Below are 26,729 nucleotides of genomic sequence, written 5' to 3'. Positions count from 1 at the left end.
ACTCCTTGCATAGTGTAAAATGATACAGATTTATCACAGTGTATCTTGACTGCACCAAGTTATTTGTTTTCATCTGCAGAATAAATAGAGTACCAGGAAACCGGAAATGTAATTTGTAGCCTTGTGGGATTTTTAATTCAAGTACATTTTTACAGATATTTCACAGTTGTTTATTAACACTAATAAAACAGAATAAAAATAGTCGATTTGTATAAGTCTTTGCTTTAACCATAAAAAAACGTAGCTAGTCTGCTTAATTTCTTTTTTTTTATTGCAATAAGCACGAGGCAGCTGCATATCAGACAGGTGAATAAAGAAAAAGTGTGCCGAAGGGGTTCAGAAAGCACTGTGGTTTATGAGGATAGGTTTTTCTCTAAACAAGCAAGGTTTCTATTTCCCTGAAGACAGGAAAAAACTGCCTGGTGAAACTGAATGTTCCTGAGCAGCCTCTAGCATTTTGAAGGGACTACACAATAAAAACTGCCATCAGGGAAATCCATGAAAAGTTCAAACCTTTGAATGTGCACATCCACTGGCAATATTTGGATCCCCCTTCTCTCCTCGTTTGCTGCCTGTTCGCCTTACAGCGTGTTTTGTGCGATTGAATTAATATTATTCTGTCTTAACATTATTCTGTCAGGCATTTGTTCTGAATACAGAAGGTGAGAACAAAGAATTCTGTACACAATGGAAATCCTGAGCTCACAGGAAGGCTTGATCATTTGTATGATAAATGTGCTCACAAGGCTTGTGGAGGGTAAAAACTATATACTAAATACGTATATATATCTCTATAGCACAATATAAATACGACTGGGTAACAACAGTTGTTTAATTATCAATAACCTTTTGGACATTTGAAGTCATGGACATAAAATGAATATATAAAAAATAGCCAAAAGCAAAAATATGTTTGTGAGAATAGACACAAATACATATTACAGCAAAAATTAGCACAATTACATGATCACATCTTTAAAAAGGTTTAGTATTCTTAATCATATAAATCAATGAAAACTAAACAGGCATGGTATGCCAATATAGTGACCAGGGAAAGAAATATAATTTCTTATTAACACTATTAATAATAACATTATTAACACTATGAATACCACTAATAATAACACTGTTTTTAAACAATCAAAAAAGTCACATTTCAGCATGACAGTGAATGCTAAAAGTATAGCTAATATGTTATTTACAGGATGTTATGATAAAGATGATGAAGGATGCAACAAACACTATCTTACAAGCTGACAGAACACAGCACAGTGTTTTGCATTATTTATCCTAAATGGATTATTAGCATTAATCATTTTGTAGCATTTGCTGCTTTGTGTTTTTTGTTGTTGTTTTTTTTGTCTCTGAGACATATATTAATTCTAGAAGCGCCTTATGTTCTGGCATCACCAATCCATCATGTAACTGAGCGATTACTAGAGATTGATAGAAAGTAGGACTGGGTCACATGACACTAGTGCACACATTCATTATAAAACAGACAAGATCAGTTCCAGTGGAATTATACCTGGTATAACCCATTATAAACACACACTGAGTGCCACTCAAAAGCATGGACTTATGTAAGATTATGTCATTTTTCAATTTTCTGTTTTACCCAGGGCACTCAAACTTCACAGTGCTCTAACCTACAAGGGCACTCTAGGAAGATTTATGAATAAATTAACGCTCAGCTGCCATAAAACATGCATCTTTGCCCTTGTCTTTGTTAAGACAGGAAGTCCTTACAGTTTATAATCTGGTAAAAGTGCAGTGCTGCACTATAGCGACATGGTGTAAATGGGTCATCAGCAAACTCATCTCACTTGGATAGGCCCTGCGGTTTTACAGTTACGGCACGTCAGCATATCCTTGGCACTGAAGTGAAATAAATTATCTCCTCTCCTCCTCTTCCAGCACAGAGTAAACACAACCAGATGGGGTTCAAAGACTGCGTTTACTAATAAAAAGAAATACAGCAGCTGATGGCATTAAATGGGACTGGTTAAAATACAATGGGCATGTCCACCCCACCCTGGTTAAGTTTATATTGGCTATAAACAAAGATCGTAGTAAAATATTCCAGGTTTTAAGCCGAAAAATTGTCAGCCCGATTTCTGAAAAAACAATGTATAGGGTTAATCCAATCAATGATTCTCAACCTGGTTTTCTCTGAGATCCCCAGGTTTCCTTACACCTCCCATAAACCTGCCAGCAAGTAGACTGGCTCAGATATAATGACTCCAGATGCCCTGTGGTGAATCAGCATCCCATTCAGGGTCAATTCCAACATAACACACAGTATTACTAGGATAAGATTCTGATTCATATCAATCCTGACCAGGATAATGCACTTACTGAAAGTGAGTGAATGCAAATGCAAATGAAAAACTACAGTTGTAAGGACTTGAAATATCTAAAATCCATAGGTTTTAAATTAATAATTTTCTCATTATAATTGTATTATAAAAATGCTAGAACAAAATTAATCAAATATTAATTGATTGGACCTGAGAGAAGTACAGCCTTGTTTCTTTTGTAATTACTGGAACATGTGTCAGTTTTTGTTGGTATTTATCATCCATACACTATAGAAATGTGGAAATATGCAAAACCTGGGTTAATCTACTAGATTTGATCATTGTTGTTTAAACTGATTAAAAAGTCGTATGGACGTTTTCTTATGACCCATTATTAGGTCTTCTAATGATCTAAGGAAGTTTCAGCTCAGTGGTTCAAATATTGGGTATCTGCTTGGAAGATCATGAGTTCAAATCCCCCTCCCAAGTATCACCAAGCTGCAGAAGACTCCAGTCTCACTGTTTTTTATTATAAAAAAAGTTGTCACCTTTTTTTTGGTGTTTATCACCTATACACTATACAGATGTGGCAATTTCCAAATGCCCTATTATTCCTTTAATAGATTTGACCATTGTTGTCCAAGCCATTTAATAAAGTAATCTGCAGCTCCTGGGCCCTTGAGCAAGGCCCTTAACTGTCTGCTTAATTATATAACTGCCCAGTTGTATAACTGTAAATTGCTCTGGATAAGAACATCTACCAAATGCATAAGTGTACATGTAAATTTAAACCTTGTATACTATTTAACATCAGCTTTTGCCTAACTGTAAGTGTACCAAATGTGTGCATGCTGTATTGGCATTAATACTGATATGAGACACCAATAGGCTTGGAAAATAGCCAACAAAAAACAACAAGAAGACAACATGCTAACATGACATTGAGGAAGGTGACTGTATCTAGCTCCAGATTTCATCTTCATAGCTCTCTGTTAATGTCCAGAGTTTAACTGTGATTTGTTTTTATAAATCCTGTGACAAGATAAAGTCATGACATTACTTTTTTTTCTCCAAAAGATCATCTACAGTGATTTTTTGCTTCTGCTAGTTCAAGATGCAAACCAAATTTCAGCCCTACTGTTTTGACGTAACCATTTAATTATAGGGGGACCCCACTGCAATCTTGTAGAATGGAAAAGAGAATAGAAAAGGTGTGTTTACGGAACAGATGTGGTCTTTGGCTTGATGTCCCAGGACAGATGGTGTGTATCAGGGCTAGTCGAATCCCTGAAGCTTCATTCCTCACTCCAGCATGAAGAACCAGCCTGTTCTCCAATACAGAGAGCCAGAAACAGCAGGCACAGAAGTCAAAGAAGTCGGGCAATAATCCGTTTTGAAAATTATTTCTTTAAAATGGAACAAAATAAATAATGGTCAAAATAATAAAAGATAAACTTTTCTTATTTTATTAAATTATTCAACATATATTACATAGAATTTCAAAAAATGTGAGTAATGGCAAAAGATTAGCAGTCTAAGCAAGTCAAGTCAAGTCAAGTTTATTTCTAGAGCGCTTTTTACAACAGACATTGTCTCAAAGCAGCTTTAAGGAAATCAACAGTTAAGGTGAATGGTGTGCATTTATCCTTGTTGACAATTTTTAAAAGTGCTGAATTGGAATTTAAAGTGGTATTGCACAATGCATCTACATTTTCTGGTGCTACCATGTGGACAGAGAATTAGCGATAGATTGAGCTCATTTATGGACTAGTAAAAATTTAGTTAAAAATGAAACTAGTGTAAGGAACTCAGAGATCTAGTATCTAAGAATAAATCTGGTCTAAGAACAACCTGAGTGCTCTGTGTATGCATGTGGGTGGGTGGTTGGGTGTGTGTTTGGTGGTTGTTTTCAGGCAAACTGCCACGTCTGAGCTTTTCTCTTGAGCTGTCTCCCAGATGGTTCTCATTCCAAGTGGTGCTCGTTTTATGTTGCTGGTGGTGCACCATTGGCAATTCATAGTTTGCTAACCTGTAAAGATTTGATTAACTAATCTAAAACGTAGTGAATCACAGATCGATTTCTGATCAGAGCAACATAACAATGTGCAATATATTAACATACATAAAAATGTGATTAATAAAAAGTTGGTGTTTAACATTTTGACTAATAAAATTTCCATTATGGCTGTGTCTACTTTAAACTGATTTGATTAAGTGATTGACAAACTGACTGACAGATTGACAGGTGAATCTCAGCATGATGCTCTCTGTCTGTCACTGTGATGGCCATGAAGGTCTTTCCAAACACCCCACCCCTCATATTAATTTCTACCTTATTACCTCTTTATCCTCTCTCACTTCATCTTTGTCCCTTTGTCTCCTTCCCTCATCCAACACACACTTACACAGACAGTAATCCTCATTAGTCCATCTGTTACCCAGCTCATTACACACTCCCTTCTTACAAATGCACACTGATGCTACGGATACACACATATAAAAAAATGTAACATTTCATTTCATTTCATTATACACACATATATTAGACATTAGATACAATTCACACAAATAGTCAACTGGAGTGTCTGACACCTGGCTCTGGTACTGTTTTAGCTAACATTGCTTGATGCAAGTTCAATACATGATCTAGACTACTTTATATAGCTTAGTGAAATTTTTCACCACCAGGTTTGCTTGCTAGATAAATCAGTTCTTGATAATAAGTTTTGTGAATTTGTGTAACGATTAGAATTGTAATGATTGTAATGTTTGGCCAACAGGCTGCTGATAAAAACAATCATAATAGTGTAAACTTGCTAAACAGATTCTTGACTCTTTCTTTTGCATTTATTTCAAGAATCAAAAAGCCAAAACTGACAAATAAAGCGTATGCTAAACACTCAGCTAAGCCATTGTAGTTTGTAAAATTAAGTTTTACAACAGAAGCAGACATCGAAAACATGTTTTAAATTTTGCTATCACATTCCTCTTGTGTCAATATTAAGCATTTAATAGATTAATTGATCAGGTAAATGAAATAGACTAAATATGCAGTCTTATTATATAGGAAAATGTATTCAGAAGCTCAAGCAAATTCTTCTTCTAGTTTCGGCTGCTCCCGTTAGGGGTCGCCACAGTGGATCATCCGTCTCCATATCACCCTGTCGTCTATATCTGTCTCTTTCAAAATGACCACCTGCATGTCTTCCCTCAGCACATCCATAAACCTCCTCTTTGGCCTTCCACTTTCCCTCATGCCTGGTGGCTCCATCCTTTGCATTCTCCTACTGATAAAGATCATGCAGATTAATAGATGTAAATGACTGACAGGCTGAGGTAAAAGCTGGAGGGTGAATGTGTTTTAGTTTCAATAGGGAGGATCCCCTCCTTCAAGGAGTGTGTGTCCTTGACCAAATGCTACGCACACCACCAGCTTTAGCAGTGTGTATTTTTTTCTTCATCTCCTAGGCTTTTGATAGCTCAAGGACACCTGCTATTCTCCTTTATCTGCTTGTAGAGAACTCACAAATTGCCTTTTGAGTACTTGAAGGCATTGCAGGTTTACATAGTATGGAAAAAGATTTGCTTGTTAATAATTGTTTCAGTTCCCGTGGGCTCACCACCTGCAGGAGGGACCGTAAGGGACGGTGCTGTGAGGATTGGGCAGCAGTCGAAGGCGGGGGCCTGCTTAGACTGCTTCCCCCGCGACCCGAATTGCGGATAAGCGGGAGAAAATGAATGAATGAATGAATGAATAATTGTTTCAGTTGCAATATTTTAATGCATTTATATTTTTGCCTGTCCATGAGTCGCTGTATTCTTGCATATTTGTTCTATGAAATTTGGAATTAAAGCCATTTCATGCCCAGAAATATACAGTACTTTTACACAATAAGCTCATCCTCGAACCCTGTATCAGCTGTGTCCCATTGGTCTTCAGTATCAGAATAGGACTTGGAGAGTAAGAGAGGAATTTACATGCTACTTGAGCTTGCATTTCACCCAGACTTGTTAATCCATATCAGCGTGCGTGTGTGTGTGTGTGTGTGTGTGTGTGTGTGTGTGAATGCTCCTTAGGGAACTGGTGCTACAACACAAATCATCATACCAGGGAGTAATTTTAGTATCATGAGAATAAGTTGTCGCTTCCACTTGCATAAATGACTGCTAAAAGAAGTATATTGAAGTCCTCTTTTGTTTTCTTTGGAACTTTCTTTGGGAATTTCTTTGGGAAATTAACAATGTTTGCAGGTTAAAAGAAATGTATTAGATTTAAGATTGAATAACTGCATTACATTTGGGGGCAATGGAAAATTTCTAATGTAGGCAAAAAAAAAAAAAACCCTTGTGAACATGCTTTTTCCAAATGCAACCATGTTCCATAAATATCCATTAATTATTCCATTAGTATTTGACTAATGCTACTATCTTTAGTTTTTGTTCTGGTTGTAGTTGAGCTTGTACAGTTTGTGTTGATGTTCCTTGTGGCATTAAAAACTGTGTGTGGTATTGCATTGTCAGCCTTTAGTGGTGAACCAAATCCCCAAAGTGCATAGTGTTAGTGGGCATTGTGTTTTCTGGCTCTCTTCTAGCATGAACTGAGCTCACAAGAGTAGCTCAGCCCCACAGCTGGAGTGAAAGCTGCCAAAAAAGATAGATCTCTAGATCTATGTTAGTTATCACATGCTGAGAGGAAACGCCATCTCCGGAGTGTCTCCTTTCCTGAAGGACAGAGGGTCCACAGCTGGGACTCTGAGGTTTTTGTAAAAGCCCTAAACAGTAGCATTGCAAGGGGCTGATTGCAGCCTAATGTAGGCTTTTCACTCACTTTTAGTTTTCTGTTACAAACAACCCAGACACATGCTTCCTCTCATGAATTTGAGTGGCACTCTATGAAAGAGATTTAATTTGAGTGCTTTAAGAGATCCAGTTATTTTTATGAAATAGTTACGAATGATTACAGGGTTTGGCAGTCTGCCTGGGTCAGAGTCATTTATCCCTGTTTTTCAAGGATCCATTTTGTTGATTGCCAACAGAAAGCGAGATTTTGGGGATGCCCATACTACAACCAAGAGCAGCAGTATTTTCAAAGATCTGTTTGTTTATGCTTTAGAGATCAGACAGGACTTCAAGGTGATGTTTTGTTTTTTAAAGTGGTTGGAGTTTTGCACAGCAGGTTTGTCTAATGATGGAATCGGAGATATTAATAACATACATAGAGACTCTGTATTCTCATAGCGTTTCTTTCGAAAATTAAACCTTTGACTTCTTTGTTTAGTATTATTACACTGTCCAGCTGAGAGAGAGAAAGAGAGAGAGAGAGAGAGAGAGAGAGAGAGAGAGAGAGAGAGAGAGAGAGTTAAGACATAAAGACTAAAACAGCATAAGAGCACTGACTGCAGGGCGAAATGTGGAAAAATCAATAAACCAAGTGAATTCTCTGGAATGCTTTGGCACTCAGCAAGCACACATGCAGAGTGAAATGTTTTTCTCATCCTTGATGATGGTGCATAGTGCACAAGAATGTACCCACCTGTGCATACACACACCTGCTTAATCATATTGTGTATTGAATACGCACACTGTTAGCAGAATGGACAGCATACATTATTCCAACTTGATGCTTTGAATACTTAATCAATACTGCAGAGATTTTTGTCTGGAGGCCTGAATAATCCCGCTAGAGTCAGTAGGGTCAGCAAGTTCGCTCTTATGCAGAGAACATCAGGCATCACAAGCCTGCAGAAAGCTAACAGTCACTAACAAACTAGCAAACTAGCAAATCAGATCAAGAAAAGAAAAATTAGAAGTGGCAAATAAATATATCTGAAACAGATTTATACAAAAACAGATTTGTAAATGACATTTTCATGAATGTTTCATGGAACAATACATGCCTTTCGGGAGCAAGCAAAAAGATGAATTCATAAAAATGGGTTTCAGTTAGTTTTGGTCAAGAGCCAGGTTATGCTTGAAATAATTGACCTTGTCGTATTATTCGGTTTTTCATCTTAAAACACATTAATTCATAGTTTCTATGAATTATTTAGTAAGAGCAGTGCAGCTTATAGAAAAAAACACATGCATTTAGTTGAGGAAGTGTGGAGTTGACGTTGTTTCTAAGAGTTTAAGAGGTTATGCTGAAATTTCCCCTTAAGTGTTCAGCAAAAACACGCTCGGCACATAAGAAAACCGCATGCAGGCCTGCTAAGTGAAATCGACATACCTTCATTATACACTCAAGTGTTAAATTTCCATGTCCCTTAAAAAATCATATTGCATTAAAATAATTTAATTGCCATCATTTCCTTCAGGACGAAGCAGGAAAATGTGGAGAACTTGCGTTTTGTTATTAATTCTTTTACTGTACCTTTGACAAGCTGTGCTTTTCTGTTAGTCCCCCATCCCCTCTTTGTTTTTTTTGTTTTTTTTTTGCTTTGCTTTGCTTTGCTTTGCTTTGCTGCAGTTATTGCCGGATTAACTTTGCTCTTCTGAATGAGTTTTCCCTTGTAGTGCTGTTCCAACAGAATTTGTTTTTCTTTTGCAATTCAGGTCTGTTTTTTTATGACTTTTTTTATTTCAGTGGTTTCGATGTCATCAGCTTCTAACCTAATATTGCTAAACATGCTGAACTTAGAAAAAGGTTGTTGTCTGGTATTAGTAATAATAACTAAGTATGAGAAATATTCGATATTAAACCTGGAATTGAACTTCAGTAGAATCTCAGTGACTCCATTACAAGGAAGAAGCATTAAGGTGTTTTCTCAACATCAAAGACTGCATAGTATTAAAGATTCAAGAAATCATAGGAAATAAAAGCAGACCAAACAAGAGACTTAGTGAAAAAGAAAGAGCAGAGAGTGCTTGCCGAGCGGAGCTATATTCAATAAAGTGTTAAGAATATGCAATATTTATCCAGTACTGTAGTGCTGCAGCTGGGGCTGGGGCTGTGACAAAGGGAGGGAGGAAAAAGAGAGGGGATGGGAGGGATAGAGGGTGGGTGCAGGAGAAGCCTGAGAGGAAAGAGGAAGGAGGAAGACAGTGAGAAGCAATAGGCCAACTGACTGGATGGTCTTGAAGAGCTGGAGGGTATACAGGATACATTCCTTTCTGTGGGACATAACTTAAAGATTGTAGACAAGCAAATTAAAGCAGCTGAAAGGTAAGATCCTGGCTCAGTGATACATTCAAAAAGAGTTTAATGTATGCATCTGCAGTGGTTTATATAGAGACTTTATACTGTGAATGGGGTTACAGTAAAGTAAGTGATCATGAGCAGGATATGTGACTGCTGCGTGTGTGTGTGTGTGTGTGTGTGTGTGTGTGTGTGTGTGTGTGTGTGTGTGTGTGTGTGTCAGGGGATTGTCTGAGTGAATGTCTGTGATAACACATGAATAGATATCTTTGTGAGCAGGATGCTTCTCTATAGCTCAAGGCTATTTCTGGATGTTGATCATTTACTAAGAAACAGGAAGACATTATACTGTATCTATAAGTTCAATTCACATGAAAGCACACACACACACACACACACACACACACACACACACACACACACACACACACACACACACACTTGTTTAAGCATCCCTATGATGAAATTCCATTTAAATAATTATTACTACAACTACCTCAGTAATTAAAATGCAACCAGATTTAGGTTTTATTACAGTTAAAAAAAATTTCTTCATGAGGTCCAGCTAAATGTCCCCACAAGGTCAAACCTGTCAGATATATCATCAACATGGTCCTCACCACTATATCACCACACGCACACACACACACACACACACACACACACACACACACACACACACACACACACACACACACACACACACACACACAAACACACACAGTATTAGAGAAAGAAAGAAGGAGAGCCCAACTGTCTTGTTCTATGCAGATTAATGTGTCTGCCTCTTCTGTCTTCTCTGCAGAGAACAAAATCATTAGCCACCCCCTCTTTAGCATGCTAACTCACATGTTACTGCAGAATAATAGCAGCTCTAGAGCATGTGTGGCCCACACGTGCTCACACACAAGCTCGCACACACCATTTCTACCTGTAATCATGAGTGATTTCATCCTTGAGAATGCAAACAGGGACAAACTGAGATAATAAATCACTGTGAATGACACTTCCTCTTGCTTTATTTCTGAGTCTGGGCCAATTCTGTGTGGTATTAGGCAGCACAGTCTCAAACTCTCTCATTAGTGCAGGAATCCCGCTTACACATATTTTTCTTTCTTTTTTTCTTTTTTTTTTGGGCACTTTGCATGTTTTAGGAGCCATTATAAGTGTCCTGTGCAAGTGAAGGTGGGCTTGACTAGCTTTTTAGTATAACAGACTGAAAAATGAATTCAAATCACCAGCTTAAATCCTGTGTAGAATTCATAACCTTTTGTGCATGAAATTGGCTGATCTGGGTAATCCTAAGATGCCATGTGAAACTTATCTCCCAGCAATGGTCTAGCCAGCATTTATAGGAAAAAATTTAAATGTACATTTTACACTTTCATTTTATCATTTACATTTATACATTGTAATGTGATTATACAATGTGGAGCAGGTACTTGATATATTTAATTGTTAAATATAGAGTACCGTACTCTTTAAAATTTCTTTGAGCACAGGTTCACTTGTAAATAAAATTCAGAATTTTTTGCAATTTTAAAGCATGTAAATAATGCAAGCTAATGGTTTGTATTGACCTTGTTTTCTATGCTGTTTAAACATTTAGATACTATATATTAAAAAGAAGTCTAGTGTCTTATACATTTTATACACACACACACACACACACACACACACACACACACACACACACACACACACACACACACACACACTGCTGAAGCACTCCTATGTAGTAAAATGATTAGTTTTTTTTTTTTTTTCAAAACTATATTTTTGAAGGCACCCATATATAAAACTAGATTCTTGCAAAAACGAAGTAGATCTTTTTGTGTTAATTTATATAAATCATTCAACACCGCTGTTTCTGCATGTGGATCTGTGTCTTTTGATTGATAGACTGCATATTTTTGGTTTTTCCTGCACTAGTGCACTTGGCTCGACTTATAAAGAGTTTAATGATTGAGTTAATAAGCTAAATAATCATCATTAAACCCTTTATAATACAAACCAAATGAGTGTGAGATATAAATGTGCAGGATGTTGATAGTCTTTTGCTAGGACCAGGCAACTGAATTAAACAGATGTAAAATACTTCTTTTTGAGAGAAGAAAAAAGCACACTTCAAGAGCTGTAAATTCCCAACCAAATGCTATAAAAAAAAAGACAGAAATTAAAATAATCCAGCTTTTATGAGTGTTCTGATTCTCCTGCTTTCCTGTTTGCGTTGTGCAGATGTCATGGCGCCCGACCTACCGAAGCTCCAAGTTTCGAAACGTTTATGGCAAAGTTGGCAACAGGGAGCATTGCTTCGAAGGCATCCCCATCACCAAGAACGTCCATGACAACCACTTCTGTGCTGTCAACAGCAAGTTCCTGGCCATAGTGACAGAGAGCGCAGGAGGAGGGGCGTTTATCATTATCCCAGTCATTCAGGTAACGTTTGACACCAACAGCTAATACTGACCTAGTATCGGCATTCTGCATTTATTTTTTTGTCAGGAGTGAATGTAAATTAACACGATGGGAGAATTAAACCACACCATAGAGCTACACTGAACTGGTGGCTCACTTAAGTGTAATAGCTTCAGCACCAGTTTTATTAGTTTGGAAATGAATGAGGGTTGTACTTGTTTTCAAACTATAAATAAAAGTCAAGAGTTTGGAGCAGAAATGGTTTCCTGCCTCTTTAAGATTCAGGATTCTAGTTTGTTCTGCTTTGTGGAAAATGTCCTGTATCCATAAAGTGTATATTCTTCAGATGGTCGAGTTTCTTGCTTCCTAAAAGGCAGTGGTGGGCAGTAACAAAGTGAATGTAATTTGTTACTGTACTTAAGTAGTTTTTTCATGTATCTGCACTTTACGCAAGTATTTCTGTTTTGGGAGACTTTTACTTTAACTTTACTACATTTCAAAGTGAAATATTTTACATTATACTCAACTCCATTACGCAAAAACAGTCGTTAATTTTTTATTTATGAGCAGATAAAAACGTAACTGGTCAAACACGCAGCAAGCCACCAATCGGGATAAAGCGCGCATTTTTGCAAACTCTTACAAAAGAAAAGACTGAGACTATTTTTATGTCTTTCATAACCTTTTGGCCTCCACTTTGAGGCACAAAACATGAACAGAGCACAGAGATTATGGACAGAATGAGCTCTGCAATTAAAGCCAAGTGAACACAGAGCTCTATTTAAAGAAATTCAGACATCTTTGAAATGTAGCATTTATTTTAGACATGCTGTTTAGATTTTCCGAATAATTCTATAGCTGTCAAGGGGACAAAAGAGAAACAAGACATTTGAGTATGTTTTTATATCCGGAGTCTTATGATCATAACAGAATAAATCTGCGTGATCAGCCAAAACGTGATCAGAGACTGTAAACTGAGCATTCATGTCTTTAAAGAGACAAATCTCAGTGTGACAGAGATGGTGACTGTAGGCCATTTCTAGATGACAATATGATCTTGATTGTGGTCTTTCTCCATCCATCTTGCAGCTTGTGTTTTCTTCACAGTCCTGTATCCGGCCATGCTACGCTGGTCATTGGGTCATGCTCTCAAGCCATGCTATCAATGGCACTTTTGTGAGCATTCAAAGTCACATTGCTGATGTGTGGTGCAGCGGGACGGCTCTTCTGGGGCATTGTCCCATCAATGAGCTCATTCCGCAGGATGTCTACCTCCAGCTGGGTTCCCAGGCCTTTAGCTAGAGGATGGCATGGCGAGAGAAATATTGCTGCCTGACTTCCGTTTAAGTTTTATTAGGGACGCCACAGGAGTTGTGACTGATCTCTCGCTTTTTAATCCGTTTTTTTTATTCTCATTCGCTTAATATATTTCTCTTTAATATATTCTTTATGTTAATTCTCTTTCTTAGTCATTCATTCTTCTCCTCTCTGCCTGTTGTTATTATTTTCAACAGCAGGCTTTACTGCAGAATAAAGTAGAATACTAGAACTAGAACTACTAGAACAGATTTATTTGTTACAGTCATTACTAAAATAATATCCTATTGGCAGAATGAACTTATTGTGATAAAAGCAGGTTTTTTTCCTTAATGCAAGCGATATTATTACTAATGTTAAAGTTTTTAAGAAACACTACCAAACCCTGCAATTTCTATTACATTAATTCAATCGTTCATCTTCAGTAACTGCTTTATCCTGGTCAGAGCTGCAATGGATCTGGAGTACATCCTGGGAACACTGAGTGTGAGGCAGTGATACACCATGGATATGATGCCAGTCCATCACTTTACACCCACAAAATTACACATAACTACAGGCAATTTATTGTAGCCAATCCATCTACTGTTGAGGATTTGTAAGGGAGGAGGAAACTCAAGAACTTGAAACCTACAATAGACTATGGAAGATTGTGTTGTTCTATAGTTTGTTTTAGTTGTCTCATGTGGCTTTGACCAATCTTTGTGCATATACAGTATGTCGCCTCAATTTATGGTCCCTTGGAATTTAGGTTAAATCTCTTTTTTATATCACAAAAAAAATTTTTTTGCCTTGTATGTTTATTAATAAGCTCTTTATCCTTCCCAGATTAGTGTACATACATTTTCTTTAAAAACAGAAACAACCCACAATTAGACTCATGGTTCCAATGAAACAATTTTCTTTCAGTGTCCAGTGCTTTAACTGTTATTATGTTTACAGGACTGCACTCCTTTTTAAATTATGTACAGAGCCAGGAGCAAACACTTAATGGAGTTTCAATTGTTATGGTGGCAAGTTAATAGTGTAAACCAGTAGTCTTTAAGTCTTTATGGCCATGATATCGCTGATACTCACAAGGCCATAGTCAGGGACCTTTAGATTCCTTTAGGACATTTACTGTATAAATCAAAAGAAACCCATTAAATATGTCTTTTTTCATAGATTATTTATAGAGTTCATAGATATATTAATTCCATATGTATTTTATCAACACTGCTTTAACAAAACTAATCCATAGTCATTATCAGTCTCAAACCATTACATTTCTGGTATTTCTGTAATGGCAGATCTTATTTTACAACACTCTGGCTGAGTATTGAAGACAAAATAGTTTCCTAGAGAGTTATCAGATGGCAACGAGCTCTGAAGTTAATCTTGAATTAGTGAACCAGACACAAGGATTTAACATAGTTTATGAGCACAGAATGAGTACTGAAAAGGGCCTGTGTATGTCAGAAATAGGTCTCAGATTATAGAATGGAAATACATGCCCATACTGTCATCATACATCCAAAAAAAGGGGAATGGAAAGAGGGGGAAAAAACTAAAAACATGTGGCATGATGTCATTTAAAATGGTTTAACCACCGGTAGTTGGCATAGACAGAGACAATAAACTTATACAGAATAGTTTAATTAAACAGAAATAAAATTCATGTAATGTGGCATAGTGAATAAAAGTTATAATTTCCAGGCCTCGATTAGCCAGAAAAATCTCCCTGATGCTGCAGTAGACATATCAATTTCTGTCCAAGGAAAGCCTCCACTGATCTATAAGCAGGGTCTATATTGATGGACACAAGCTTCATTGCTGCAAGCTCTTATCTCCAGAATATTATATTCAGCTACTGACTATTTCAGCTTAGTCATCAGATCATGCATTTTAAGTATGTACAGTAATAGTACATGCCTAAAGAGTGAAAAATGGTACAGATTATTGTTTTCTTCACCCGTCGCATGAAGATAGCCAGAGACTCCGGTCTTTGGATATCTAGGAGAAGTTCATTCCAACACCTCGGTGCCAGAACAGAGAAGAGCCTTAATGTATACTTACATCTTACCCTGGGAGAAAGTGGTACCATTCGAGCAGTGCTGGAGTGGTGCAGTACAAGGAGTGATGAGGTCTCTGAGGTAAAAAGGTGCTGGTCCATTTTTGGCTTTGTAGGCAAGCATCAGTGTTTTAAATCTGATACGTGCAGCTCCCCTATGATGTTCTACTCTGTGGCGCACGCCAATAGTCCGCCTGGGAGGAATGAAGGGAGGAGTGTTAATTAGCAGAAAATGTGACACACACATTCCAGCCTCCTGCTTGCTTCCTTCTTGCATCACTCTGACCAGAAGACATTACAATTATAGAGATATGCTTTCTGTTTTCTTTGTCTTTGAGACACCAAGGCATTAAGACAGTACTGGCAACACCAGACTGGCTTCACCATGGAGAGGAACATTGCCAAGCAAAAGCTATTGGTGGACCCTTGGAAGGTGCTGATGTCACCACTGTACATCTAATTCTTTCTTATAAAAATGATGTTGCAGGTCTACAGTAGATAGGGAGTCAAAAGCCTTCAAGTACCCTTATGGCATCTGTATAGGAGTGCAAGGAATTCCAAATGAAACTTATTAGGAAAGAGAAAGCAGTCTGGAACAGCTTTGTCACAGTTGTTTAAGGCCTTCTAGGTAATCACAAAGCTGAAAACTGTGTGGATCTGGTTAAGACTCTGGTGAAGGGCTGTGGCATTTTGGGCTGCAGAATGCCTCTTAATGTACGTATCCTTGATGATTATCTTTTCAAACAGAACATGGGAGTAAAGTCAGAGGAGTAAGGAAGCACATTTAGCAGGATATACTGGACTTTGAACACCAGAATCAAGGTCAATATAATGAAAACCTGATGGAAGACCTCATTTGGGGTCTTTTTAAAAGGGATTTAAAAATCTGCTCACTTCTAAATTGTGGTGGTCTGTTTTGCACATGTATCAATACATGTTTATTTCAGTAAACCAAATGTTTCATTTGTTCTTTTTTCCTGATTTGGACAATTTGAAACGAAACGATTTTTCAACCCCAACAAAGTCAAATGCTTAATACAAAGGTTTTGGACACAATAGAAACATTTGAGGGGATTAGTAGCAATTTTCTATACTTTTGATCCAGAAAGCATACTGAAAAAAAAACAAAAAAACACTTACTGTACATAAAAAAAAACCGTGTCAAATGGTTATGAGATCAGTCTGAATGTCAATCAAACAGAAAGGATTTTTGTTATGATTGAATTAGAGTAATTGATTTTGAAGATAAAGAACAAAACCACAAGTTATAATTGAACTTGTCGGGATAATGGTGACAAATACACTTCATTTTCCTTTAGCCACCATGTCAAATGATTTCTACACCAGATTGCTATTTACGGCTCATTAGCACTTGTGTCTAGCTTCTTGGTTTTCATTATTTTGTGCTCATGCTCTCGCTTATCTTTTCACTTGTTTTTGCTTTGTATATATCGTTTCATTGTCTTTGTTTTATAAATTTGCACGATAATCAAAAATATCTGCACTTGCATCCAGTTCCGAGGTGGGAAGTTTTTATAAATTCAACATTGGTGTTCCACAAACTGAACAGAAACAAGTGTATAATAGATTTCAAAAGATCATCAGACTTGGGGTGAGTGGTAGTCCTTAGAAGTCCTTACAAGCTGAATATGATTAAGCGAAAATGATCAGCGTAAAGAAATAAACTACTATATTTTTATACCAGGAAGTTACTAATTGCTTGTGTTGCTTGTGGTTTGTCTCTTGTAGTGACTATGATTGTCCAGGTTTGCACAGGATAGGATTGGTTAGAGGATATCAAAGCTAACCGAGACTTGTTGCTTCCTGCACTTAAAGTCATTTTAATTTCCAGGAGAAACACGGGTCAGCAGTCAACACAGCATATGTAACTAAAGAAAGAATATCAAATGAATGAGCAAGAAAAATATTCAGAACTTGAAGTGCTCTTAAAAGAGTTATTTGTAGGCATAAGGCAGTTTTTAGTTTTGTCAAACCAAGGATTTTTCAACAAGAATCTGTAGAGCTATCACTGAACAAGCTGGACAAAATTATAACATCACAACCCAGTGCTATCCAGCTACTGTTTTCTTACAAAGAAAGAAGAAGAAAAAGAAATGTCTACAGTTTTGTTTTGTTTTTCTCAGCAATTCAAAAGCGCTTTCTCTTCTACCAGGACTTTCCATTTAGCAAATGTGGTCTACCAACTTGTCCAGCTCAGAAGGTGTTTTTGTTTTTATTGTTCTAAACAGTGGATAATAAAATCGAATGAGAAATTCTTGCCTGCAAGGTAAATATGAATCAGTTCAGTTTATAGGGTTCTCTGTTCTTTACTGTAGTGTGGATCTCAGTAAAAGCTTTATATAGGCTTCGATCATGTTAGCACTTTGTGTGTATCGTAGATGTTATAAAGTGGGGGAAAATTTGTTCAGGCTTTATGGATTTATATATCAGGGGTTTTCCCATGGAAATGCTACATGTTTGGCATGTTGAACTAACTGCTCATGACAATACACTTTATAACATAACTCAGCTGTGTCTTTCAGAAAACTAATGTCTAACAATAGCTTTTACTTATTAAATGTAATGGTTGTACTCTAATGACTAGCTCACTAACTTTCATACAAGTTATCCAAATTATATATGCTCATGGACAAGAAAATTAATTTACAAGATGGCATTTTTACTTACTTATATTTGTACTTCTGGAAGATGCTAGCTAGTGGGTACATGACAATGTTATGCTTATATATTTTTGGATTTATGTCCACATTGAATAAATGCATAAAGACAAAGTTGAGATAAACACAGACAAAATACAAGACTTCCAAAGATTTTCTCAATTATTATTTTTAATTATTTTACAACATCTATTACATCTATTAATTAACTTATGCACATTTTATTATAAACTCCTACTGTGGTGTTTTTCTTTTTGAAAGCACAACTGAGACAAAGTTAGTGGCTGCTTATGGGTCTGTTTTGTGGATAACTGGAAAATATTTATTTTGGAAAATATCTGCTTAGTTATTATGCATAATGATGGCCAGGCTTGTTTCTCTCCTTCATCATTGAAAAGTGAGAAATATCTCAATTTACATAAGAACACAACATTTTACTGTATTGAAGTGTTTCAAGTGCTTTAAATCAATAAAGACTCTTTGTTTATTAAAATCTAAGCAGCTTCGTTGTTCTCAAAGCTGTTGAAGAAAAAGCCTAGACTCATTGTACTACAGTAATTACAGTAATCATGAAGATTTGCCTTGCAGGTTTAGACTCTTAGTAAGGGGTGTTGAGTGAATTCATTAGTGTGACTATAAGTCCCAGACAGTCATGAGGGTGTGTGTGGAGGAAAAGCTAGATTCTGAGCAATACATCTGTGACTCTGTTTCTGTCACTGTGTGTCCTCTTTTCCTTAATTCTCAAAACCCAGTGAATACACGTTAGGGAAAATTGAGACAAAGAAAGAGAAAGAGATGTGATAGAGGGAACGCCCTTCATTCAAGATATGGGTAATTACTAAGAAAGACATTTGAGACAAATAAAGAAAATAAAGGGTGGGATGGATAGAGAGCCGTTCATTCGTGATATAGGTGATATTATTTTCAATTATTTAAGAAAGAAGCAAATTAATTTGTATACTCATGATGATCATAATGTAATTGAATAATATGAAAATGCCTGTTTTTGTAGCACTCCTGATATTTCAGGCATGAAAATGAGAATTAAAAACAACACAAACACTTTTAGAATGTTAGTGCTTTTTCTCGCAGGCCCTTTGTTTTCACCCTGAAACTGGGTGTCTCACAGGAAATCCCAGCATCCTCTTAGCCAGCCCCATCCTGTCTGTCCCCCCAGTCATCCTGCTAAACTCCATCCCCTATATCAGCTTAGTAGACCCCCTGATGTGCTGAATGCTGTGTGTGAGCCTTAAGTAAACTGGTAAATCTGATTAAAAAAGGAAAAATCAATAAGTCCGGAATAACATTTGATTGAAAGGAGCCCAGACTTATAGGAGAATAATCCACCCGGGGAGTATAATATTACAGCAATTTGACAGTCTACTTTTTTGAGCAAGAAGTGAACAAAGTCCCCTTTTCACAGTGAGAAAGAAGTTGTTGTTCTTGTTATTGTGTTATCTCAATAAATAAAGAAGCAGAAAATAACATGCTACTTTGAAACAGGAAAACGTAATCATATTCTCAAGATTCTTTCATCCACTGCAAAAAAATAGTCATCTGGAAATATCTTGAATATGCATTAGTCAAAATGATTTAGTATTACTTCTTATATTACACTAAACAAAATATAAGCTTATGTCAAATTTCTGGACTAATTTTAAGCTTATATTTTCTTATTCTATTCCAGATCAGTTTGCTTTTTTTCTAGACATGCCAAGATTATGCTGAAATCAGCACAATGACTACGTTACCCATCAGCCCCTGCATTTCACATGGCCTGTCACATGTCACTGAACACTCACACCTGTTCTGTGTTATCATTATTAACGACCCCTAGATCAATTCAGATTTCTGTAAGTCTCATTGTTTTTTTTCTTTTGTCTTGTGTTAGTGCCTTTGCATATTCAACAGCCTTGCTCATAGATTGCCTGTTTTATATTTACTGTTTTCTGATTCATGCTTTTGATTGTTTGTTTGTTTGTTACTTATTTACACCCTGTGCATGTAGTGAAGTGGTACATGGGTAATTGATCACAAGGTTGCTGGTTTAATTACTAGTACTGCCAAGCTGCCACTATTGTGCCTTTGTGAAATGCTATAACCCTCTCTGCTCTAGGGTTGCTGTATACTTACTGTCCCTTCACTCTGATCACATTTTCCTAAAGACAGGATATGTGGAAAAAATGAATTTACTTTTGCTGTCGTGACCTCTTTCTGTATCCCCATGCTCTGAAATCTCAAATTAATCTTATTCAGTTTTCTGTATTATTTTTACTAGAAAAATATTGTTTTTCTATCATCAAAATCAGAATACTTTATAGATTCCCTCTGGAAATTGTTAGAAATATAATAATAATAAATGAATATAATAGTACTTTATTTAAGATGTTTAATATGACTGCATTGACACTTAAAACTCCTTCCATACGTATTGCATAAGCTTGTTCTAATAGAAAATGTTACCAAATGAATGATTATATTCTTTTCTTTTTTTTAAATAAATGTATCTATTTTTATTAAAACTAGATTCAATGGAGCTTTTGCCTTAACAGCCAACGTGAATGTATTGTTACGGTTGTAATGTATTATAACCACTGCATTCATATAAGCCTTGAATCATTTATGTTAACTAGTACTATTATCGGAGCTGTGCTGTTCTAGCTAAATGAATTGATACCTTCTCACTTAAAAATTCAACAAAGGGGTGGTATAATTGTAAAAAAAATAAAAAAGTTATGTAAGTCGAGTAGGCTTTTATTGTTATTTCAGCTATTTACAGTACAATACACAGTAAAACGAAACAACATTCCCCTTGGACCAAAGTGCTACATAACAACATACTTACATTTTCCATTAAGATTATGAAAAAACACAAAACTAACTTGGACACTGCATTAAGTGCATGTGCATTTATTATTTTATAATTTAGACAAGACAATGTGAATGTGAAAAATCTATTTTAGTGGTGACTATTTGGTTCTTTTTGTCTGGTTTCACTATTGCTGGAAATTCTAATTAGAATAAAAAAAAAAAATTTGCAGTCCACTTCGGTATCCCAAAATGTGTACAAATTACAACATCATTTAATTCAGAATAATAGCTTTTACATTATATTTTACATTCTATCACAACCAACCAATAATATTTTTAAATGAGATTTTTATATTTCAGACAGCTTTTGTGATCAGACTGGTTTAGTCTCAGTAGGGGGATCATTTCCTCTGGGGCTCCATTGTCGCTGGTGTGAGATGACATCATTAGCCGTGTATAAGGGTTTATTGTCTTTACAGCTATTAATAGAATAGCAATAAGCCATAAAAGAGAAAATTTTTGTGTCATGGATGGCTATTTGATACTTTTTTGTTGTTTTGTTTTCATTTCAATTTTAATTTGCTTCTTTTTTGCAATACAAGAATAGAAAAGCTGCTAAATGTGTAATAGACTGTATACTAATCTGGAGGCACAAATATAAAAAAGGAGCCTTTCAACTTTAGTTCCTACACGTTCTGACCTGTTATAATCTATTATTCTTACAATTATTCTTTTCTGTCTAATTTGTCTGTTCCACTGGGTTTTGAGGCCCTGTGGGAAATCAATTAAAATCTTAATGTTATTACTCAGTGAATATCTCTGAAATGAAAGTGCCCTTGAGCACGACTTGTGCTAATTTTACATGATAATGGCAAAAAAAAGGAAAGAATAACTGACATTTTGTGTCTTGTGTATGTGACAAGATGGTTTGATCTGAGAATAATTAGAGGAGTGACTTTTGTGAGTTTCTTTTTTTTTTTTATTTAAGCTTCTATTTCGAGCTTAATGAAACCATAATCAGACACGTTTCAGTTCCTACGAATGCGTGCAGAAGGTGCAGGTTTGGGACACAATGATTTGTACTTCAATCTTAATATATTGCTTCTTTCACAAACTTACTGGCAAACTCTATTTATTCTACCTGGTTATAATCAGTGCTGTGATGCACACAGTTTACAACCTAACATGCAACTTAAGTGCATTAAATGTTTGTGATCCTGGTGAGCTTTGAGTGTTGTGAAGCAGCGCCACGTTGTGGAAGTTAGTGTGCATTGCAGCGGGGAAAAAAACTTAAAGCTTTGAAATACCGTATGCCCTTCAAAAAATACAACAAAAGACTATCACAAAACCAATATGAAACAGTATTTAGGCATGTTATTATAAATAGAATTTAGATTTAAGTGAATTGTGTGACCAAAAAATTAATGATAAGCATTCAATTAAAAGAGGAAATAGGTATATGTCAAACAGTTACAGTAACCCAGGAGAGGAATCTTATAGAAATTCTGATAGTTAGATTATATGTTTTTTAGATGTTGATTAGATTTTTTTATTTATATAAAAAAATGTAAAACTAGTCATAGAGGCTCTTGGTGGGGCAAAAAAATATTGAAAGAGGTTGTGTACCAAACTCCTTAATCTGACCACACCTATCAGCCTCATATCAGCCCGCGCCATATGGACATATGGAGTTCAATTATATCATGCTGCTTTGCCTCTGCTTCCTTCCATCTTTTGCTGTTATTATTATTATTGTTATTATTATTATTAGTAGTAGTAGTAGTAGTAGTCGTTGTAGTAGTAGTTTCTTTTCTCTACTTTTGCATTACTGCTTTTGATACTGCCATCAAAGCTATGTTGAACTGAAGTGAGAATTGTATGTGGATTGAACAGACCTGCTGTGTGTTTTTATGCCTCTCTTGCGCAGTCCGGCCGTATCGACCCTCACCACCCAAAGGTCTGTGGTCACCAAGGCAACGTGCTTGATATCAAGTGGAACCCTTTCCACGAGAACATCATTGCTTCCTGTTCAGAAGACTCTTCTGTAAGTAAGATTACTGAAAACGTACACACAAAACCCATTTGTTGAGCACCGTTGGTCACATTCAAGGTCCACTTGACCAAATGTAAATAATTATTTCCATTCATTGCCCAAGAATGGGATTTAGAAAAAAAAACTGTATTATTGGTATTACAGTATTGATTTGCTGTCAAACATTGTTAAATAAAAATTAGCAAATGAAAACAGACATACCAAAAAACACACACCAGTAGACCAACCAACATGTTCTTAAACTTTCCTACAAGCTGACACAATTGTTGTCACAAAGCCCCGGTGTATGTATTTGTCAGTCATTTTGGGTCAGTTGCTCTAATCAAAGAAAATCTTTCCATAATAACACTAATCCCTTCAAATCCCAGTACATCAGCCAGCAGGAGATTATTTGATATTTTCCTGTTGCATTTATGAAGTTGCATCTCTGAACCAAAACAGTGTCAAATAAACTGGTATTTAAAAAAAATAAAAAAAAAAAACCCAATAATAATAAAATGTACTAATAAAGTCCTATATAGCTTTGCTTAATACTTAAAAATAAATGTTAGATTATATCAAACATTATATTCAAATTAAAGTTGCCATAGCTTCAAAATAAATAGAAACAAAAAAATTAAAATATATACATAAATAGAAAACATTACTCTGTATTCTGCTTAACTAACACAGTCTTATTTTCGAAGTTCAAGTTGTGGTACAATGAGAAACATTCCAGTTTTGCTATACAGTGACCTCTAATGAGATTTTAGTTTATCAATTATTTTTCATACGTTTTTCAGAATGACATTTTTCGCACCTTTTTTCTTTTTCTCATGTCTGGCCCATGGGCCCTAATTTAGGCATATCTGATTTAGAGCAAAACACAAGCTAATAATTTGTTATTTTATGATTTATTTGCTGGATACAATGATGAGAAATCATTTTGCAAAAAAATTCTGCTTGAAATATTACATGTGACTACATTTATGATGTAATGAAACATTTACATTTAACAAAATGGGTGCTTGAAAAATTTTAGAAAAATGTCTGGAATAATGCTATTTGTTTATTAACAATATCATTAATAAATTAAAATAATTGAAAATTGCCTGCATTTATGATAGCCAAACTAAAACCAAATAAAATACAAAAGTGCTATGAAATGATGTAAGTGATGTTGCCTTACTTCTACTACCGGTTTTTGTGTGTGCGTGTGTGTTTGTGTGTGTGTGTGTGTGTGTGTGTGTGTGTGTGTGTGTGTGTGTGTGTGTGTGTGTGTGTGTGTGTTTCTTTGTTAGGTGCGAATATGGGAGATTCCAGATGGTGGCCTGAAGAGGAACATGACTGAAGCCATATTGGAGTTGTATGGTCACAGTAGACGAGTGGGTCTTATAGAATGGCACCCGACCAGCAGTGGCATCCTGTTTAGCGCGGGATACGACTACAAGGTGTGCTGAGGCACTATGCAAAGTTCAAAAACAAACCCAAATTTGAGTGAGGGTGTAGAAGGAGGTGTACCCACTATATCAAAATGAGTGTTGATTTGTGCTGAATAAATTAACTAACAAACTACATCCTACTAATTCTTTCATCATTTCTTAATTACTTTAACATAATGAAAAAGTTCAGCTTAAACTCACAGTAAAGAAGCAAATCTGACCTTGAGAAACAATGTGTAAATTTAGCCAAGGGATTTCTTTAACATTTGTTTAATGAATCTGATTGTCAACCTTCACCTTTCACTTATAGATCCTGATCTGGAACTTGGAGATTGGCGAGCCTGTGAAGATGATCGATTGCCACACAGATGTGATCCTCTGTATGTCCTTCAACACTGATGGAAGCCTGCTGGCCACCAGCTGCAAGGACAAGAGGCTGCGTGTCATCGAACCCCGATCAGGCCAGGTGCTGCAGGTGAGTTCCTTAATAACCTGTAAGGACACCTTTTGGCTTTATTGGTGTTTCACCTCCATGAAGGTTATAATAGTTTTCATTTAAAATATTGCAGAGTTAATGCAGGGAAATTTGCACATATTCAGAGTCATGTTCTGCACCTTAGCTTAAACCAATTATTTACATGTACCACCTTTATACAAAAGGACTTGCTTTTACAAACAAGATAGTTGAACTGGATTTTATAACATTTTAAGAATTTTAATAAAATGATCTATACATTGACAGGCTTCATACTAAATAAATAATCTATAAAGGAATCTAAAAAGATTGCTGATATATTGCTAATTGAGTGGTCCTAGTTGTAATTATTGTATTCATTCATCCAAATATAACCATATGGCTTCCATTCATTATTATTTAGCAGCTTATAAGATAGCATTTGATCCAGCTTATCCCATTTCTTTATTTATATATTGTGCACTGAAACTCACTTGTGAAAAACACACACATAAACAAAAAAAAATCATGCTATGTATCATCAAATTGTCTCTCATTTAAAGGAGTGTTAAAGAATCCTTCAACCCTGTGTTGAGGTAGTATTTCTTTTATTTTCATCCATGTTACAGTGTACTGCTTATTCTCCGAAACAGAAACAAAGGTTTGCATTACATTTATACACAGTAAATTAGAATTTAAGCTACATTGAGAGGACCAGGATGTATTACCCATTCATCTTTTTTGCAACGTTTAAATATTTAAAGTGTGTGTGTGTGTGTGTGTGTGTGTGTGTGTGTGTGTGTGTGTGTGTGTGTGTGTGTGTGTGTTCTTCTCCGAGCAGGAGGCTAGCTGCAAGAACCACAAAGTATACCGTGTTGTGTTCCTGGGCAACATGAAACGACTCCTAACAACGGGGATGTCCCGCTGGAACACGCGACAGATTGCACTCTGGGATCAGGTGAAGAGAACATCCAGTGTTTGTAAAGCATGTTTTTATATGTAAGTGTGTAGGGGCCGAGCAAATGCACAAACCAGACTTTCTATAAATATCTATGTTCCCTGGTGTCTATGGCCAACTGAAGTTTTCACACAAGTTCAAATCAGTATGGTTTCTATTACTGGTTTAATGTGATCACATTGTGCACTGTTGCACAAAAAATAAAACATTACATGAATTTTTTTTATTATTATTTTCAAAGTGTTTATAGTGCACGTGCATCCATTACAATCCTTTTCTGAATGATCTCGTTCATTTCCCAGCATTCCGTTTAGTATTTTGTTTTGCATGATGTTTTTATAATCTAGTGAACTCAGTATATCTCTGACCCTCAGGAGGATTTGTCTATGCCAATAACCGAGGAGGAGATAGACGGCCTCTCAGGGTTGCTCTTCCCGTTCTATGATGCAGATACACATATGTTGTATCTGGCAGGCAAGGTAAGCAGATTAGCACAACTGAGGTGTTTTTAATTTGTCACTGTAGTGCAATTCCAGCCTTGTGCCTTGTTTAGAACGGGCATAAAGGTAGGGGAGTTGGACTAGACATTTACATATGATCTGAATGATGAATGGATGTTTTCGGTTTATATTTGCATTGTTTTCATTTTCATTTTAAGTCTTAAATAAATGACCTACGGGGGTTATTTCAGGGTGATGGTAACATTCGCTACTATGAAGTGACTACAGAGAAGCCTTACTTGCAGTATCTCATGGAGTTCAGGTCCCCTGCACCTCAGAAAGGACTGGGTAAGTTTTGTGTGTGTAAAAAAAAAAAATAATTAATAACTTGTACCTGCAGCTATTTATTATATGTTGATGATATTCTGTTTTACTATTCCTATTATTGGTTTATTTTCTCCAAGCAGGATTTATAATGCTTTATCTTATCTTACATCATTAAGTGTCCATTGTTGTCTGCTAGGTATAATGCCTAAACATGGCTTGGACGTGGCGTCCTGTGAAGTATTTAGGTTTTATAAGCTGGTGACACTAAAGGGATTGATCGAGCCTATCTCCATGATTGTGCCTAGAAGGGTAAGCAAAACAAATGTTTGCTAAAATGTATTTGCTAAATTTGAGAGGAAAAAAATTG

The 26,729-nt window shown here is 36.1% G+C and overlaps 1 protein-coding gene across 2 annotated transcripts in view; it reads left to right on the top strand.

Annotated features, from left to right (window-relative positions):
- Positions 1–26,729, top strand: part of coro2ba (coronin, actin binding protein, 2Ba) — a 53,850-nt gene that overhangs the window by 13,214 nt on the left and 13,907 nt on the right. Inside the window, exons 1-9 of one of the 2 annotated variants that reach the window (XM_083550021.1) lie at positions 9,218–9,462; positions 11,674–11,874; positions 22,637–22,753; positions 24,043–24,192; positions 24,494–24,658; positions 25,479–25,595; positions 25,970–26,074; positions 26,287–26,383; positions 26,559–26,671. In XM_083550021.1, coding sequence (XP_083406147.1) covers positions 11,674–11,874; positions 22,637–22,753; positions 24,043–24,192; positions 24,494–24,658; positions 25,479–25,595; positions 25,970–26,074; positions 26,287–26,383; positions 26,559–26,671 — 1,065 coding nt within the window. In that variant the 5' untranslated portion in view covers positions 9,218–9,462. Of the gene's footprint in view, positions 1–9,217; positions 9,463–11,673; positions 11,875–22,636; positions 22,754–24,042; positions 24,193–24,493; positions 24,659–25,478; positions 25,596–25,969; positions 26,075–26,286; positions 26,384–26,558; positions 26,672–26,729 lie in introns of those variants that run through there. The other variant, XM_083550020.1, reaches the window with a different exon arrangement.

The sequence above is a fragment of the Silurus aristotelis genome, assembly GCF_946808225.1.
Source record: "Silurus aristotelis genome assembly, chromosome: 9".
NCBI classification, from domain to species: Eukaryota; Metazoa; Chordata; class Actinopteri; order Siluriformes; family Siluridae; genus Silurus; species Silurus aristotelis.
This window is presented reverse-complemented; position numbering and strand designations above follow the sequence as displayed.